Genomic DNA, 16,760 nt, shown 5'->3' with positions numbered 1-16,760 from the left:
TTTCAGCTGTGCTGGTGGCCAATACCAGAAAGCTTAGAGGGGAGTGAGGATAGGTGAAGGGGAAACCGGCCCAGGGGTAGTGGTTTTTAAAACAAGCATTCCTTACTGGTTACTGTTGGCATCTTTAAGTGATTTCTTTCTGTATTTTCCTAATAGGTGAAGAGGCCAGAAAGGTATATGATGATGCCCAGAGTATGCTGAACGCACTGATTGGTCAAAGAAAGCTCCAGGCCAGGGGTGTGGTTGGGTTCTGGCCAGCGCAGAGTGTCCAGGACGACATCCATCTGTATGCAGAGGGTGTGGTGCCTCAGGCTGCGGAGCCCATAGCCACCTTTCATGGGTTGAGGCAACAGGTACGAAGGGCGTAGGGACAGTGAACACACTGCTGTTACTTTTGGGTTCAGTCACTAAACTACAACATTACTGTGAATTAAATCCGAGCTTTGTATAAATGATAGCATCTGCTCCACCTCATCCTCCATGGGCCCAGGCCCACAGCACCTGTGAGGATGGCAGGAGAAGGCGCAGTACGGGTAGACCTGGCAAGGCCTCTTGGGCACCAGCAGAAGCGTCTGCAGGTGGACAGGAAGCATGGCTTCCTGAGCCACAACCCCGGCCCCTGCTGAGGAGTTTAGTCACCATCTTGCCTGCAGCACTGGCTGATTTTCTGCCCAGGGTCAGGCTGTACCTGCTTTCATGGCTGGCAGATAGCTTGTGAAGCTTCTGAGTGGCTACTCATGGATTAATTGATCAGTCACAAGCTATACCACGTATACAGGAGCATCTGTGGATGGTACCAAGGGAGCGTTCGTACCCGGCCCCTGGCCCTGACTCTTCTGAGCCTGGGCTGGTTGACCAAGTTCTCTGAGCCTCAGATGTCTTACCTGTGAGGTGGAGCCAGTAGTGTCACTTCCCTAGGCTGTTTAGAGAGTTAAATTAGCAGTTCATATAAAGAATGGCATCTAGCGAGCGTGTGGTTAATGTTAGTTAATATTCGTTGCAACCTGTTTGTCTCTTCAGTTATTTATTGACTATGTAATGTTCATAAGACCTTAGTTGTCACCTTAATACCTGGGAGAGTCAGTCATCAGGTGAGAGTGGAAAATGGGCAAGGATAGGCACCTGGGCTATGAGGAGAGTCACAAGCAAACCCAACTGAGCTCTTTGGTTTCAGACTGTCCTGGGGTGACCCAGCTGTCTCCTGCAGTGTCCCCTGTGGCAGACAGCGCATGGCCAATATAATGTTGACCCTAATAGTTTGCTGAACCACATCTGATGATGTTTGTGGAGCTTATACATCTAGTGGTCCCCATGCAAACATAGCACCAGGACTTAATGTTGATCTGGATTAAAAATACATTGAGGACAAGCTGGGTGCAGTGGCATGTGCACATTATTCAGGAAGCTGAAGTAGGAATATTGGAAGTTTGAGGCTAGCCTCTGCAATTTGGTAAGACCTTGCATTAACATAAGTAGGGTTGGGGATGTAGCTCAGTGTAGAGGGCCCTGGGTTCAATCTCCAGTCCAGTCCAGCAATAAAACAAAACAAAAAGGGGGGGGACTTTTTTTTTTTTTTTTGTATGCTTGTTTAAGATTCTGGTTCCTAGCACAGTGCAGTCAGTGTGTGAGTGAACAAATAAGTGGGTTTTTAAAATCTTAATTTACTTGTGTCCTATTCCATTTTCTGTTGCTATGACAGAATACATGAGACTGATAATTTATTAAGAAAAAAATTATTTCTGTTTATATTTTGGAGGCTGGGAAGTTCAAGCTACGTAGCCACTTCTGGTAAAGGTCATGTACTGCTTCATAACGTGGCAGAAATGGGGAGAGGGCACAACACACACACACACACACAAAAGAAAAGATGGTTGAACTCCAGCCATAGTTTACCATTCCTGTAAGAAAGATAGTAGTACATTTATAAGAATCCAGATACCTCCCACCAGGCCCCATCTCCCTACATTGCCACTTTGAGGAATTACACACATGAACTTTTTGAGGCATACACTCAAACCACAGCAATTTGTTTATTCATCGAATACTCACTATGTCAGGTACTGTTCTAAGTGCCACAGGTTTAATAGTGAGCAAAATAGGTAACATCCCTGTGCTACGAAGCTTAATTATTTGAAGATCCCCAGTTGCTTTCCTCTGTGACAGTCCTGGTGCCAGATCCATGCTAATAACCTCTATTCCTGCTGCTTGGGTTTTAAGGCTGAGAAGGACTCTGCCAGCACAGACTCGTACCAGTGCCTCTCGGACTTCATCGCTCCTCTGCATTCTGGGATCCGGGACTATCTGGGCCTGTTTGCTGTTGCATGTTTTGGGGTGGAAGAGCTGAGCAAGGCCTATGAGGACCAGGGCGATGACTACAGCAGCATCATGGTCAAGGCTCTGGGGGATCGGCTGGCAGAGGTAAGGCAACGGTGGTGTACTGGGCACTGAAGTGGAGTCCAGCTGGGTGAGATAACCACAACAGTATCAGAAAGATACCACTATTAAAACCACTCTTTTTTTCCTTGATTCATATGCTGTGCTGGCTTTAACATTACAGTATGTTTTAGAAATCACGAATCCTTAAGTAGTTTTCACGTATCATCCTTCAGGCAAAGGAAAACCTTCAGTGGTGCTGTAGTTAGCCATTGCCTTAGAACCTTGACCTCTTGCCTTATGTCTGATGCCTCCTTTGCTTGCTGTGGTGTGATGTTTTTCTGAAAACCCCCCAGAATTAAAAACCAGATTAGGTGTGGTGGCGCACATCTGTAATCCTAGTGGCTAGGGAGGCTGAGGCAGGAGGATTGCGTGTGCAAAGCCAGCCTCAGCAACCATGAGGCACGAAGCACCTCAGTGAGACCCTGTCTCTAAATAAAATACAAAATAGGGCTGGGGATGGGGCTCAGAGGTTGAGTGCCTCTGAGTTTGATCCCTGATACCCCCTGCTGCTGCAAAACAAAACATGTTTGTTTTAGAACCCCTTCTGATGTTCGTATCTTCTATAGATTCTTCATCTTGTTATATGGGATAGGGCAGCCAAGGCTGTGGGGAGAGCCTGCCCCCTTTCCCTGTGGTGAGCCATGGAGGAACGCAGCTGTGTGGTCTCTGCTGCTCTTTCTGGGAGTGGTACTGTAGACTGACCTTCAGAGAATATTAGTATTAAAAATCTTGGAATTCTCAGATCATTAAACATGACACTCCAAGTCCAGGTTCAGGTTGCTGTAGAGCAGCAGAGTAGCTAATGAAAGGATAAACTCTCAAGAACGCAGCCTGTCCCCTCTTGACAACTTCACCTGGGTTGTGGGCCTGCCGAGGGAGGCTGTTCCATGTGGCTTTGACCGGGAGGGAGGTTGCTGGCATGCTACACGCTCCTGCCACTGCCTGAGCGTGCCTCTGCTCTGGTTCCTAGGCCTTTGCAGAGGAGCTGCATGAGAGGGTTCGCAGAGAATTCTGGGCCTACTGCAGCAGTGAGCAGCTAAGCGTCCCAGATCTGCGCAGGCTCCGGTATGAGGGGATCCGGCCAGCTCCCGGCTACCCCAGCCAGCCTGACCACACTGAGAAACTCACCATGTGGAGACTGGCCGACATCGAGCAGTGCACAGGTGTGTGTGTGGAAGGGTGATTGCCTGTCTTTCCTCACTCAGTTACGCTTTTTACCAGGGTAATGGCATCTATGGTTAGAGATTTTTAAAAAATAGAAGAGCTATGATGAAATCAACTCTTATTCCTCCCTTTCTCACTTTTAGCTATGCATTGTATTTTCATACTACTGTATTGTCTTTTTATATCACCTTTATAGACTGATCAATTTAAATTATTTTCTCTTGACCCATCATGGATGAGATGTCTTCTCCCACCCCTTGCTGGCCCATTCCCCTCTTGCCCCAGGTCTCTGTTGCTGGTGTGATAGTGTCTTTCATCCCTCCTTAGCAGCCCACAGATGATGTCCTGTTGGTGGTTTTATCTGCTTCAGGCCCATATTGTTTGCTGGTGGTATCTCTGGACACCAGCCTTTCAGAGTTCCCAGCTCCCTCCTCTTTCCTATCATGCTGGGATGAACATTTATGCTCTTCTGTATTCCTAATTCACTCATGTTTTATCTGTGTTTTGATTCTCATAGTTAAAATGGAAAGTTGGCACATGTCCTCTTGAGATGGAGCCCTGGGCACCCAGTGTCAGCGTCCCTGGCCCAGGGTAGAATCTGCCATGGTTCTGTGGCTGTGCATTGCCCCATCCTTATGCAGGTTCTAGCCCTTACCACAGATCACGTGGTTGACAAGACTGAGACAGAGTTCGCAGTTTGTTTGTTTTTTTTTTTTTAGAAAGAGTGAGAGAGAGAAAGAGAATTTTTTGATATTTTTATTTTGTTTTTAGTTTTCGGCGGACACAACATCTTTGTTTGTATGTGGTGCTGAGGATCGAACCTGGGCCGCACGCATGCCAGGCGAGTGCGCTACCGCTTGAGCCACATCCCCAGCCCCAGAGTTCGCAGTTTTCAGTGGGAATAATGAAAGGCATGTTGCCAAGCTGGCAGAGCTAAAGGAATCCAGGTTGAAGTGAGAAACTGCAAAATGCAAGCAGTCCTGGGATCTGGATTTGGGTCCTATTTTCCACAAGCCAGCTATGGCAAGGCACTTGACCTTTGAGTTGTTCTCTTTCCATGTCCATAACCTGAGTAGCTTAGAATAGATAGCCTTGGGAGTCCTTTTGGGTTCCCAGACCGCAGGAGAAAGTATCGCTTCTTTTTTGTGCTGTTGTGAGCTTATTCCTCACTGGCACCAGCTGTCAGTCATTGCTCGTGTTCCTGGCCCCTGGAGCTATGTGGAGCTGTCAGATGGCTCTGTCTTCCCCAGGCTTAGCAGCGGGTCGCGGCCTCTGCACTGATCTTTGGTAACAGGGGAAGAGTACAGAGAGTCTCTTCCCAGTCTCTTGTATGTTCTGACTTTGTTTTTCTGTCCGGTAGGAATTTGCTAGACCCTTCTGGTCACAGCTTTCTTGCTGGGCCATGTGTCTACCTAGAAGGTATAAGTTTACTTTCATTTATGTGTTCAGCGAGTCTACTGAGTGCCATCCAGTCTACTGAATACCCCGCATGAGGCCCCCAGTGAATGAGCGTTTTCCTGCATTGCTCTCTCTAGGCATCAGGTTGACAGAGTCTTTGGCAATGGCACCCGCCTCTTCGGTGTCGGGCCTCTACTTCTCCAATCTGCAGTCCAGATATTTTGCTGTGGGGAAAATTTCCAAGGATCAGGTAAGTGTGTGGTTTCCTTGGATGCCTGTTGTTTTAAATGGAACTCTAGAACCTATTTTATTTTACATGTGAATGAGAATAAAGGAAGGGAAGGGAATGACGATATTTTCCCCATTAATGTCTGAATTTGATCTTAGCCCATTACCTCATTCCAGCCCTCCCTCTACCAGGAGCATACACAGCCTGCTTCCATACAGCGGGTATTTATTAAGTACTGTTTTCTGCCCAGAGATGAAGGCAGCTAGGTAGACAGATAAATATCTATCTGCATTTAACTCAGTAGATTGCTACTAAGATAAGAAATGGAAGGTACTTAATGTTTTTTGACAAAACCTGAGGAAACTTTAGTTCAGAAAGTCTTAACACTTGGATTTACTTGGGTGCTTCTATCTTTTGCAGGTTGAAGATTATGCTGTGAGGAAGAACATGACTGTGGCTGACGTGGAGAAATGGCTTGGACCCATCTTGGGATATGATACAGACTAACTTTTCCTCCTGCCCGCCCTCCTCCTCTTAACCTTCTGTATGCTTGCTGACCCCAAAGAAAGATAATCCAAAGTGCCTTAAAAACAACAACAAAGGCCTGAATGCATCTGGTCAGCACGGCCCTGCTTCTAGCTTTAGAAACTATCCTGGAGACGCTATGGAGGAATGGGGCTTCCGGGGATTTCTGGAAGACATCACTGTTTTTAGGTACCTTGAATGAGTAGCAGTGAGGTTCCATGGCTCTCATGGTGTCCCTAGTACCTGGGGACTGGACAAGCTGGAGACAGGTCTTTTGCATTTCAAAGCAAGTCAGCCTGCTTCTTCTCCATTTTACCTTGGATCTAGGAGAGAACTTAATTCTCCTAGAAAAGAAGCCTGCAACCTGGTTGGAATAGAGAAATAGAGAAATGTAACCTTGGAGCAGAGTGCCACTGTGAGAAATGGGGTGTTTTAATCTAAATGGTCCCAACAACAGACTCTGACAGGAAAGGGAGTATCTCTGCTCTCTTGGAAAGACCTCATTTTCTAAGGCTCAGCTAAATGGCTGCAGAACTCCTTTTGGCAAAGGCATCTCACTGCTCGCCTGTCAGAAATATTGAGCTGTTTGCCCTGGTGTGGCTGAGTGCAGTCATGCTCTCCAAGCTTTTTTGTGCTCCCACAATTTCCTAATCTCTTCCCTGAGGGGGGATAAAAGGAAATGGAGAAGGAGTGGCAGTTAAGGGTGGTTCATGTCTTTTAGTTGTCTTCAGAATTGAGCAGATTCTTAGCTCAGCTGCAGTGACCTTTGCAGAGTTGGACTGTGGACAGTCTGATGTCATTCAATTCTTCTTTTTCTATACTGATCCAACTCGAAAATCATACAGTTTAGAAATAGCCTATTGACTTGTTCTGGGTCATTTTAGGGGAAATGGTAAGAGCATGGACTTCAAAGTCAGATATACGTGGACTCAAATTTCAGCTTTGGCTACTTAATTGCTGTGTGATATAAGTAAATTACTTAGGCTTTCCAATACTGCTTTCTCATCTGTAAAGTGAGAATAAAGAGTGGTTTTTGTCTCATTGACATGAGATGAAGACTAAAGGAGATGACACATGTGGGACAGTTCACATGACATCTGGCACACAGCAAGTTCTTAATAAATGGTAACTTCTGTGGAGTTCTGTAGGTAGCCCCCAGACTCATCATGTAGCAGGTGCTCCTGGAAAGAGAACAAGAGGTTAACAGAAGGCAAAAGAATGGGGAAATGTGCATGGTAATGACTGGACTGAACCTGCTAGATCAGGGGTTCAGACCTCATTTGACTGGGAAAGAGAATCTGCCTCCTATGTTATATGCTCCACTGGGACTCACTCATTGTGAGCCAAACATCCTCCCTTATCTCACTGAATATCAGCAGGCCATGCCCCTAAAGCAGTGGTATGTTCAGGTTTGTTGGAGGTGAAAGGGGGAAAATAAAAAGACTTGGGTAATAATTCTGCATAGCATCCATAGCATGTATGTGTTTATTGCAGAGCAACATACATTTCCAGCATCGCTTACCCCTGAAGTGAAGGTGATTGTGTACTTTCTTTAGGTACGCTTAACTTGTTTCAGATTGAGAATAGCACTTGGTGTCCTGAGCCACCTAGTTGGAGGACTCACTTCCTGTTCCATAGCAGGTATATTATTTAGGCTCTGGGACATTCTTCTGTGGGAAAAAGAAACCTCCTTCAAATATCTTAATGTATTTTATCTGAATAGTTACTAAGAGTCTCCTGATTGTTAAATACTTGCCATATCTTCTCTCAGCTGGTTTGAGATAGAGTGGCTTTCTTGAATGTGATATCAGTTTAATCCCATGAAAAATCTGTTTCTAAAGACAAAAATTTTGTAAGTTCAAGTACCTACTGTGATCATTAAGAATATAAAATACAACCTGAAGGCACCCTCCTGGGTTTATCTCAGGTGCCAGAGAAGCAGGACTTTAAAGGCAGGGAGTTTAGTGATATTCTAGACTCAGGTCTTCCCTGTGTGGCTTACTCAACCCACAACCTCTTCCATTGTCAGCATCTGGGACTGACGAGACCCACGCACTTAGCACCTCCACATTCACCAAGGCTCCATGTTAACTTTTCCCTCTAAAGAATTGTCCCCATTTTGCTGCTGGTTCTGCTGTTACTGAGGAGGCTGGTTTGCAGGAGGCTGGTGGTTGAGCTCAGGTCTTAAATACTATTTCTCCTTTGAGCCATTCTGCTAGCCGCCACCCTTCATACAGTGAACTCATGGAGAACAGTCAGGCATGCCGTCAGCAGACCTAGGGTGCCTCGCCCCTTCTAGTCATCTTCTCCTCATGTTCTCTGTGTAGTGCACACACATACACAAACCCCTGCCCTGCGCTTTCTCATTACTCCTGCCACTAGGGACCTCGTGATTATTAGTCCCAGAGGCCTTTCCAACAGGTTTTCTCTTCTTTGGTTTTAGACAGTATTGACCAGTTTTTCAAAAAATTTCTCTACACTGGTTCCCCCTTGACATTCCTTCTCTGGTTAACCCTCTATATTTATGATAATTTATCAGCCCTTTTCATAACTCTCTGCCCACTGAAACTCTCATGTCCCCAGCAGTTGGTCAGCAGTGGCCTCTCAGGCAGTGCTATCTGAGAGGGGAGGCTGTCCAGTTGATAGCTGCAGTTCTCTCCATCCAGACTTCCCTATGCTGATGGACATGGTGATGCTCAGCTCCTTCCCAAGGACATACTTGGGTCTCACCCTGTGTCCCAAACCCTGTCTTTGATGCCTCTCGTCTTAATCCCAGCACATTCACTGATGGGGAGAGATACTTCTGCCTAAGCCACAAGCCGGAGACTTACCCATAATCTTTTCTCAGAACTTTGCACTTAAAGATGCACTTATCCTACTTGAGTTGGATGGTGGTAGATTTATTCAGGAACACAGTGATTGAGTCCTGGTTTAGCATTTGAAGAATAAAGAGCTGGGCACAGTGTTGCACTCCTGTAATCCCAGCAGCTCAGGAGGCTAAGGTAGGAGGATCACAAGTTCAAAGCTAGTGAGACCCTGTCTTAATAAAAAGAGACTAAGGATGATGTGGCTCAGTGGTTAAGTACCCCTGGGTCCAATCCCTGGTACAATAAATAAATAAAAAAGTAAGTAAGTAAGTAAATAAATAAAAAACAGCTTAAAGGCTAAAGAAGCATCAAAAGAACAAATAAGGGCTGGGGTTGTAGCTCAGTGGTGGAGCACTTTGTCTTGCATGTGTGAGGTACTGGGTTTGAGCCTCAGCACCACATTAAAATAAATAAAGATATTGTGTCCATGTATAACTAAAAAATATTTTAAAAAAGAACAAATGAAGAACTGTTTGTTCACAGAGAATGGGCAATTAAAGACTATAAAGATACTAAAGCTTCCCAAACTGAGTGTAGATTCAATACTGTTTCCAATAGAAAATCAAACAAAGGTTATGTTAAACATAAGCAAATATTTAAACTTATGTAGAATAGCAAAGGGGTAAGAGGGCCAGATGCTTCTGAAGATGAAGAGGGTTAGGGGATTTGTTTTACAGTACATCAAGTTTTATCATAGAGTGTCATGTGGTGCAGAGGTGACTTTCTGAGCAGTGGAATGAGAGCCTAGAAACCAGTCCATGGATATGTTGTGTTGGCCTTGGTGGCCCAGCAGGAATGGTGTGGCCAACGAGTGAGGATAGGAGGGCCAGCTTAAGAAGTACAGTGCTAGAGTGTGGCTGTCCATCTGGGAAAGAAGGAGAGTTAGTGCTGCTTCCCCTCTTGCCCAACAGCCGATTCCAGATGTGCAAAGTGCAGTCAGCAGCAGTTTTAAACTTCACATGAAAACCTCCATAAGGCAGGAACAAATCTCTTGAGGCACAGGCAGTAACCCTAAAAGATGATTAAATCAATTCAACCAAACCAAGGGCTATATTAAGCAAATAAGTGAAGAAACAGACCAGAACTTGAGAAAGACGTATTCACAATACAAATAACTGACAAAAGATTAGTTATATAGTTTGTATTTTGAAAAAATAGAAGAAACTTAAAAAGGCATTTCGCATGGAGCTTATAAATGAATAGGAAGATGTCCCTAGCATTACTGATTCCCCAAGTATGAATTAAGACCACAGTCTTAATTCCATTGTATATCCTTAAGATTTGCAAAAATCGGGCCTGATCATAGGAGGGGTTAGAGAAGATCTGTGAAACGCACACGTTGTGCAAGTCACCATTCCTGTAGAAAACAGTTACACTTGCTGACGTGAATGTTTGCAGATCTTGTGATCTAGCTTTTACCTCGCAGTCATGTTCAACAATGTCTTGCCCTTTAGTATATGCAGGAATGTGCAAGAATGTTCATAGTAACGTGTAATAGTTTGTAACTAAAAAAAGTGAAACATCTGTAGAGGATAGCATAAATTATGTATATTTACTCTAAGTGATACTATCTGTAATGAAAGTGAATGATCTGTAGTTATACCTGGTAATAAGAATGAATCTCAAAATGTTAATGGAAAAAACAATTTCCATGACACTACTTATAGTAAGATACAATTATCATAGAGCTCAAAAATAAGCAAAACCAAAGAATATATTGTATGAGCATGCATACAAAACTGTACTATTAAAAAAGGTAACAGTGATAAACCAAAATTTAGCTCAGGAGGATCAATAAATGGAGACTGTCTGTCTTCTGTGATGTAAATCCACAGAGTGACCTGCCAGGTATGGGCAGCAGCTGAGCAAGGAACTTTTGAATTTCTGTAGTTCCATTTGTTCTTTTACCCAGAGAGCAACTCAGTAAAGAAAAGCAACATTGCATTTCAGTTAGAAACACTGGCAGGTTAAGGTCAAATGAATAACATTCTAGTCCTTGGGTGGGAGGGCCTGGGTGTGTGCTACATACAGTTTCGCTTTATAACTGTCAGTTCTGTACATCTGAAATATGCTATATTGAAAAGATGCAGTAAGTATATTGTAAAAAATAAAAGCAAAGTGAAACAAGATTCCTAAGTCTGGTGTGTTTGTATGTCAGATGTGTTTTTTGAAGAAAGGAAAAGTATTTTAGCCAGAATGGACAGAGAGGGGTGCATTTGTGCACCTGTCAATAGCTCCCAGAAATCAGGTTTTGGTGAAAAGGAGAAGAGGCAGGCAGGTTTGGAACCTTATCCGTGTTTTTGTTTATAGTGTCTTAAAATAGTGCTGGTTCAGGTGCACAAGGAAGGTTGGCAGATTGTCTAATTCTATTTACGTTTGCCATTCTTCAAATGTAATTTTAAAGATTTTCCTCAACTTTAACTTTTAAGTGTTAATGCAGTAGCCCCCTTATCCCTGGGGACACACTCCAGGACTCCATGGATGCCTGACACCACAGATAGTACTAGATCTTTTTTTTTTTTTTTTTTTGAGTGCATTACAGTTGTAATATTGATGGGATATGTGTAATTTGGCCAATATCACTCCCATTGCTTTCCTCCCTCCCCCTCCCACCCCTTGGTCCTTTTCCCCTACTGATTTCCCTTTGATTTTTTTAGGATATCCATCCCCACCTTTGATAGTACCAAATCTCAATGCACTGGTTTTTTTTTACACATACATCTACAAATGCAGTGCTTTCCCATCTTAGCCAGGCTCTTATACTGTGGCAGTATCTTTTGCCATTTGAGGTGCAGAAGCAGAGCTAGCACAAATATCCTTTTCTTCTGTCACAGTTTCACAGAAGATTTGTTCTTATTAGTTATTGGTTTGTTCTCCCCCTTAAGTTCAGAACTTTAATCTTTTCACCTAAAGGAACTTTACAGCTTCTCTTTGACTTATCTGAATTGCCAGCATCACTACTCTTACTCTTTGGGGCCACTACTAAGTAAAATAAGGGCTAGTTGAGCACAGGCACTGTAATACAGTAACAATCTGATAACCAGGACAGCTACTAAGCAGCTAACAGGTGGTAGCATATACAGCATGGATACAATGGACAAAGGGGTCATGTGTGTCCATGGAGGACAGAGTGGGCACAATGTGAGTCTTCATCATGTCACCTAAAATGACATAGAGCACAAAACTGATGAATTGTTTGTTTCTAGAATTTTCCATTTAATAGTTTTAGACCACTGTTGCCATAATAACTGAAGCTGTAGAAAGCCAAGCCTTGGATAAGGGTGACACTCTAGCCTGTTAAGACACTCAAAAAACAAGCAAACCAGTTCTTGCTGAAGAAAGGATCTTGGGTTAAATGACTTTGGATTTGAGATTATATATTCTATGAAATGAAAGAAATAAAACACAAACATGCAAATGATGTTTGTCAGTCTGTCTTCCATGATGCAAATCCACAGAGTGACCTGCCAGGCAGGTATGGGCAGCGGCTGAGCAAGGAACTTTTGAATTTCTTTAGTTCATTTGTTCTTTCACCCAGAGAGCAACTCAAGAAAAGCAACATTGCATTTCAGATTATTTGAAAGAATCACAGTACTCACCTATCTTCAATCACATAAAATTGTCTTATCTGTGTTTTCAATGAAAGTAGTGCTAAACATTATTTGTTAAAAATATTTTAGCCTAACATTTTTTTTAATTATGTTGAAGAAAATTTGAAGAATGCCAGGGGAAAACATCTTAGTGTCAACATGCTTGGTTATTTTAAAAATAATGCAGTGTTGAGGAAAAGAGCAATTTGTTCCAAGACATATTTCAGTGCTGATCTTACATGAAGTGTTTTCTCCCGTCATCTGAGTGCTCCTTCAGTTGCTCTAGGCAAGTCCTAACATCCATTTAAAAATCTCTGGGAAAGCTGAAGTATGTGCAGTGAATTTCAGTGATGGCTTGGTCACCAGCAGAGCTGGGACTAGTTTTGGGTCTGCAGATCACATCTCTCCACTAAGCTTTTAGATGAATTAAATCTTGAATAAATTTAGGAGTCAAAATTAAAAAACCACCAATCAGTGGCTCTTTCACCAATCACGTACTCTACTTGTTGAATTGGACAATGGAAGGAGGAGCATGTATATTATATGTTATTTATTCCATCTCAGCTTAACAGAAGTGAATTACATTTTCTTGTAATTAGGAAAATGTAAACAAACAAACAAAAAACCTGCATATGGTTTAGAAGCCCACTTAGTCTTCATACCCTGTGCATTATCACACAACAGCTCAGATTAACCAAGAGAAAGACCCTATGGAACTTCTCCATTGATTAAAATTGACCATCAATTGGGGAAAACAAAATTTTACCCAAAAGCTAAGAAACAGGGAGGCATGGTCCCTTTCCACTTGCTACAGTACTTAGGAGGAACATCACATGCAATAGTTAGTACCAGAACCTAAAGTTAGCAATCCTGCCAGGCACAGAATAGGAGCATAAATATTTATTCAGTGGGTGAAATCATTTTGGAGGGCTGATCAGGAAGCCAACCAGTGCTCTGGAGCTTTTCCAGGCAATTCAGGGATCTAAACTGGCCAATGCATGGGAACAACTCAGTCCACCTAAAACCTATATAATTCATTGATGGTCAATAGTCATCACAATGACTCAAGTATTGCAGTATTCTTGTTGTACCTTCCAAATCATCAAAGACTCCTTAAAATTCAACGCAACCTCAGTATTAAGTACATTTTACCATGTGAATTATTGCATTTGAAGTTTGGCCACCTAAATTTGACAAATATTTCCTATCCATGAAGTGGCATATAGATTAAAATTCTTCCCGTTTTGCCAGACTGCAGAGATCTTCAACTGCTTACCACCATGTGGCAAAAGAGCCCACCCTGACCTTATCTAACCCAGAGAGAGGGATGCCCAAGTACAGAAGATGGCTTGTCAGAGTGGGTGAAAAGATACCAGAGGAGAGGGGTTCCAAGCGAGGGAGTGTGTGTTGTGACGGGGATGTCAGCACAGACTCTGGCAGCTGGAGCGACGGTGCATGGCAAAGTTGAGTCATTTAATGCCGTTGGCATTGAGGGGGAAGGAAAGTGCTAATTTGGGATGGTTTGTATCAGATTAGCACTCTTATCTGATTTAAGACAGTAATTATTGGGTTTTACCAAGTGAAGGGAGGTTTGGTTTTGGATGTCACCTTTTAATTTTTACTCAAAGTATGTGGGGTTGGAGGGTGGGGAAACAGATTTTTGGATGGTGAGAACAAGAATAGATTTTATTTGTAAAGACTTTGGTAATAAGAGTAGCAAACATTTATGGTCATGTTTTGAGGGGTAATGAAAGGAGGAAAGAGAAGTGGAGTCATGACAACACTAAATATGGGGAGAGGGTGGAAAGGACTTCACCCAAGTTTTTTTTTTTTTTCCCCTGACAACATTAGAGGGATAAAGCATGCCTTCTGCAGGCAGAGGATGCATGGGCTTATTCCAGGGGGTAAGGTGTGTCGGTGCCAGTTGTTCTGATATTATGAACATATTTCTATTACTTCTTGCAGTTAAAAATTAGAAAATCTATTATCTTATAGATTTGATGGGTATCTTGCTATCAGTGCTGGACCAAGATTTCCAGCAATAGGAAAAAACATCTACATGTACCTTTTAAACTAATTTTCCAGTGAACATGAGCTGTGGTCATGGTATCAGAGACAGGAAATGGTAGCGGAGCAAATTCCCTCTACTTTGGTTTGGCTGAGATCCCCAGGAACTTGAATATTCGCTATTATATGGAATGTGTGCATTCATATCTACTCATTTAAGTGTTCATCAGATATTTATCAGGCCAGACCCTGTGCTAGGGCTGGGTCCATAAGGACAGCCAGAGAGTAAAATTTCTTGCCCTCCCAGAGAGTACCATTCTCTGCAGTTTGTAGTGACTGGACTCCCTCCTGTCCCTTGGGTTGCTAGGGTCTAAACTCATCCTCAATTGTGGACTTCAAAGCAGAGGGCCTCTCTTGGCCTCCTGTTATAGTTTGGGTATGGAATGGCCCCAAAGGCTCATGTTGTGAAGTCTTGGTCTCCAACTGGTGAGCATAAATACAGTGCAGTGTAGTTTGATGAGCACAAATCAGAGCAATGGTGTGTCCTCCCCTTAGTGCATCACAACCTCTGGGAATGCAAGTGCCCAGACATCTCCCCCTGTAGATTAACAGGCTGCACTTCTGAAAGACTATTTCCTGGTGAACATCTGCCTTCCAAAAGAAGCCACTGATTGAACACATGGCTCTCTAAAGATGTGTAGATGCAGCTTGCCTTCCTGCCACTGCTTTAAGTCATGATTCTCCTCTTTGTCCTCCTTCATTCTTTTCTAAAAATTTGCTCTCTGAGCGTAAGTGCAACTTCTAAGAAATCAGCAATTTCACTTTAACATAAGTAAAAAAGAAATTCTCCCGACTCACTTGAAAATGACCTTCCCCTCAGTCATTAAGGGATGTTTTTGATGCATAAAATCTACATTAAGCCACAGTGCTGTACCTCAGCTGCCCCCAAAGAGAGGCCTTTAACCACCTGCTATGGTCTGCATGTCTCCCCAAATCCCATGGTGACTGTGATTGCCTCTGTGACAGTGTTTAGAAGTGGCCCTGTCCTCATGGATGACTGCTGTTACCGAGTGAGTGGGGTTGATGACGTGGCAGCAGGTTCCTGGTTAAAAGGACCAGTGGGGTCGATTGCCTCCCTGTGTTTCACGTATGCTTGCTATGCCACATTTTGAGGTAGCACAGAGGCCCTCCTCGGATGTGGCCCTTGATTTCTGGCTTCTTGGTCTCCAGAACCACTAGCCAAACAAAGTTCTCTCATTTACAGTTTACCCAGTAGGGGCGTTCATGTCCTAGCAGCAGCAGTAGTCCAAGTCAGCTCCAGTCTGCTCCCACAGCAGTGAGCTGTCCTCGTGGCCCTTCTGTTTGTTGTTCTGGCCCTTCCTTGGTCCCATATTGAGTTTTTGAGGGTACGTGATTGTTTTGCATAGGTGTATGTATTAGCTCCCGGATTAGATTGTGGGATATTCAAAAGGGCTGGAACTATCTTTTCCACCTTCTTTGTATGTTTCAGAATCTTGACTAGTATGGGGAGAGAAGATGCTTAGATGTTTGGGAACTAACAGCCTTACCTGAAGGCGAGGGGATCCTGGAGTCAGTGAATAGATCTGATTATGAATACCAGTATCACAAGGAAAGCTTAGGGACAGGAGATCAACTTTAAAGAGGCTGGAGATTTTCCAGAGGGAGCTGTGAATTCTGTAGGTGAGCCAATCCTGGAATCAGGGCTGTGCCACCAACGAAGACAAGGTGCTTGTTGGGCTTTGCCCAGGACCCTGTGGTGACTCTAGTGTTGCGGTTTTTGTTATGTTAACCTTCTGTATAGAGATTTTAATTTGGGCTCATTCCTGAGCAGAGTCTTAAGTGGGCTGTGGGTTTTGGTTGTACAACTGTAAGCAACATGCCTGCTGTAGAACTCACATCTTCCCAGTGGATTCCCACTGGTCCCTAGGAGAATTAACCAGAACTGCTTGTGGCTTAGGGGGCACTCATCACACACCTGGAAATGCACATCAGCTACATTAAACTGTATGTACATCACTGATCTCCATTCAAATATGTTGCTTTTCCCATTATAAAATTTTCTTACTGCAAAAAAATGTAAACTACATAAAAGTATTTGGAGGGATAATTCTATAGTTCTATAATCCACACAGCTACTCAGTGTTTTATTATATTGCATTTCATTGTCCTTCATTCCTTCTTTTGTCCCACCCATGCATGGGCAGGTTCTCAAAGGTATTCTGATCTACAGAACATTATCTTATATAGTAAAAGATGTGATTAACTAAAAAATCTTCAAGAGGGAGCTTATGTGGGGCTTCCAGTGGGGCCGACATACAATCACAAGTGTGTTCTCAGAGGAGAGTGGAGGCAGAAGGAGGCCTTGTTGCCACATCTGGAGCATGCTGTGCTGTAAGCCAAGGAGCACAGGAAACTTCTAGAAGTTTCTAAAAGCATGGGGACAGATTCTCCCCAGAGCACTCAAGAGAGGGCAGCCCTGCTGACACCTTGATCTATGACTCATTTTTCCAGAACTTTAAGAGC

At 43.5% G+C, this 16,760-nt stretch overlaps 1 protein-coding gene across 6 annotated transcripts in view; it reads left to right on the top strand.

Annotated features, from left to right (window-relative positions):
• Positions 1-10,748, top strand: part of Mtr (5-methyltetrahydrofolate-homocysteine methyltransferase) — a 100,217-nt gene extending 89,469 nt beyond the window's left edge. For all 6 annotated transcript variants that reach the window (XM_046432000.2, XM_046432001.2, XM_046432002.2 and 3 more), the window contains 5 exons: positions 157-353; positions 2,218-2,418; positions 3,407-3,599; positions 5,136-5,248; positions 5,648-10,748. In XM_046432000.2, the coding sequence (XP_046287956.1) occupies positions 157-353; positions 2,218-2,418; positions 3,407-3,599; positions 5,136-5,248; positions 5,648-5,734 (791 nt within the window). In that variant the 3' untranslated portion in view covers positions 5,735-10,748. The remainder of the gene's footprint in view (positions 1-156; positions 354-2,217; positions 2,419-3,406; positions 3,600-5,135; positions 5,249-5,647) is intronic.
• The last annotated feature ends 6,012 nt before the right edge of the window (positions 10,749-16,760 follow it).

Source organism: Marmota monax, unplaced genomic scaffold (genome assembly GCF_021218885.2).
Source record: "Marmota monax isolate L192 unplaced genomic scaffold, Marmota_monax_Labrador192_F-V1.1 WCK01_AAM20220418_F8-fsc00071, whole genome shotgun sequence".
In the NCBI taxonomy this organism is placed as follows: Eukaryota; Metazoa; Chordata; class Mammalia; order Rodentia; family Sciuridae; genus Marmota; species Marmota monax.
The sequence above is the reverse complement of the archived record's forward strand: the minus strand, read 5'-3'. Positions and strand labels throughout refer to the sequence as shown.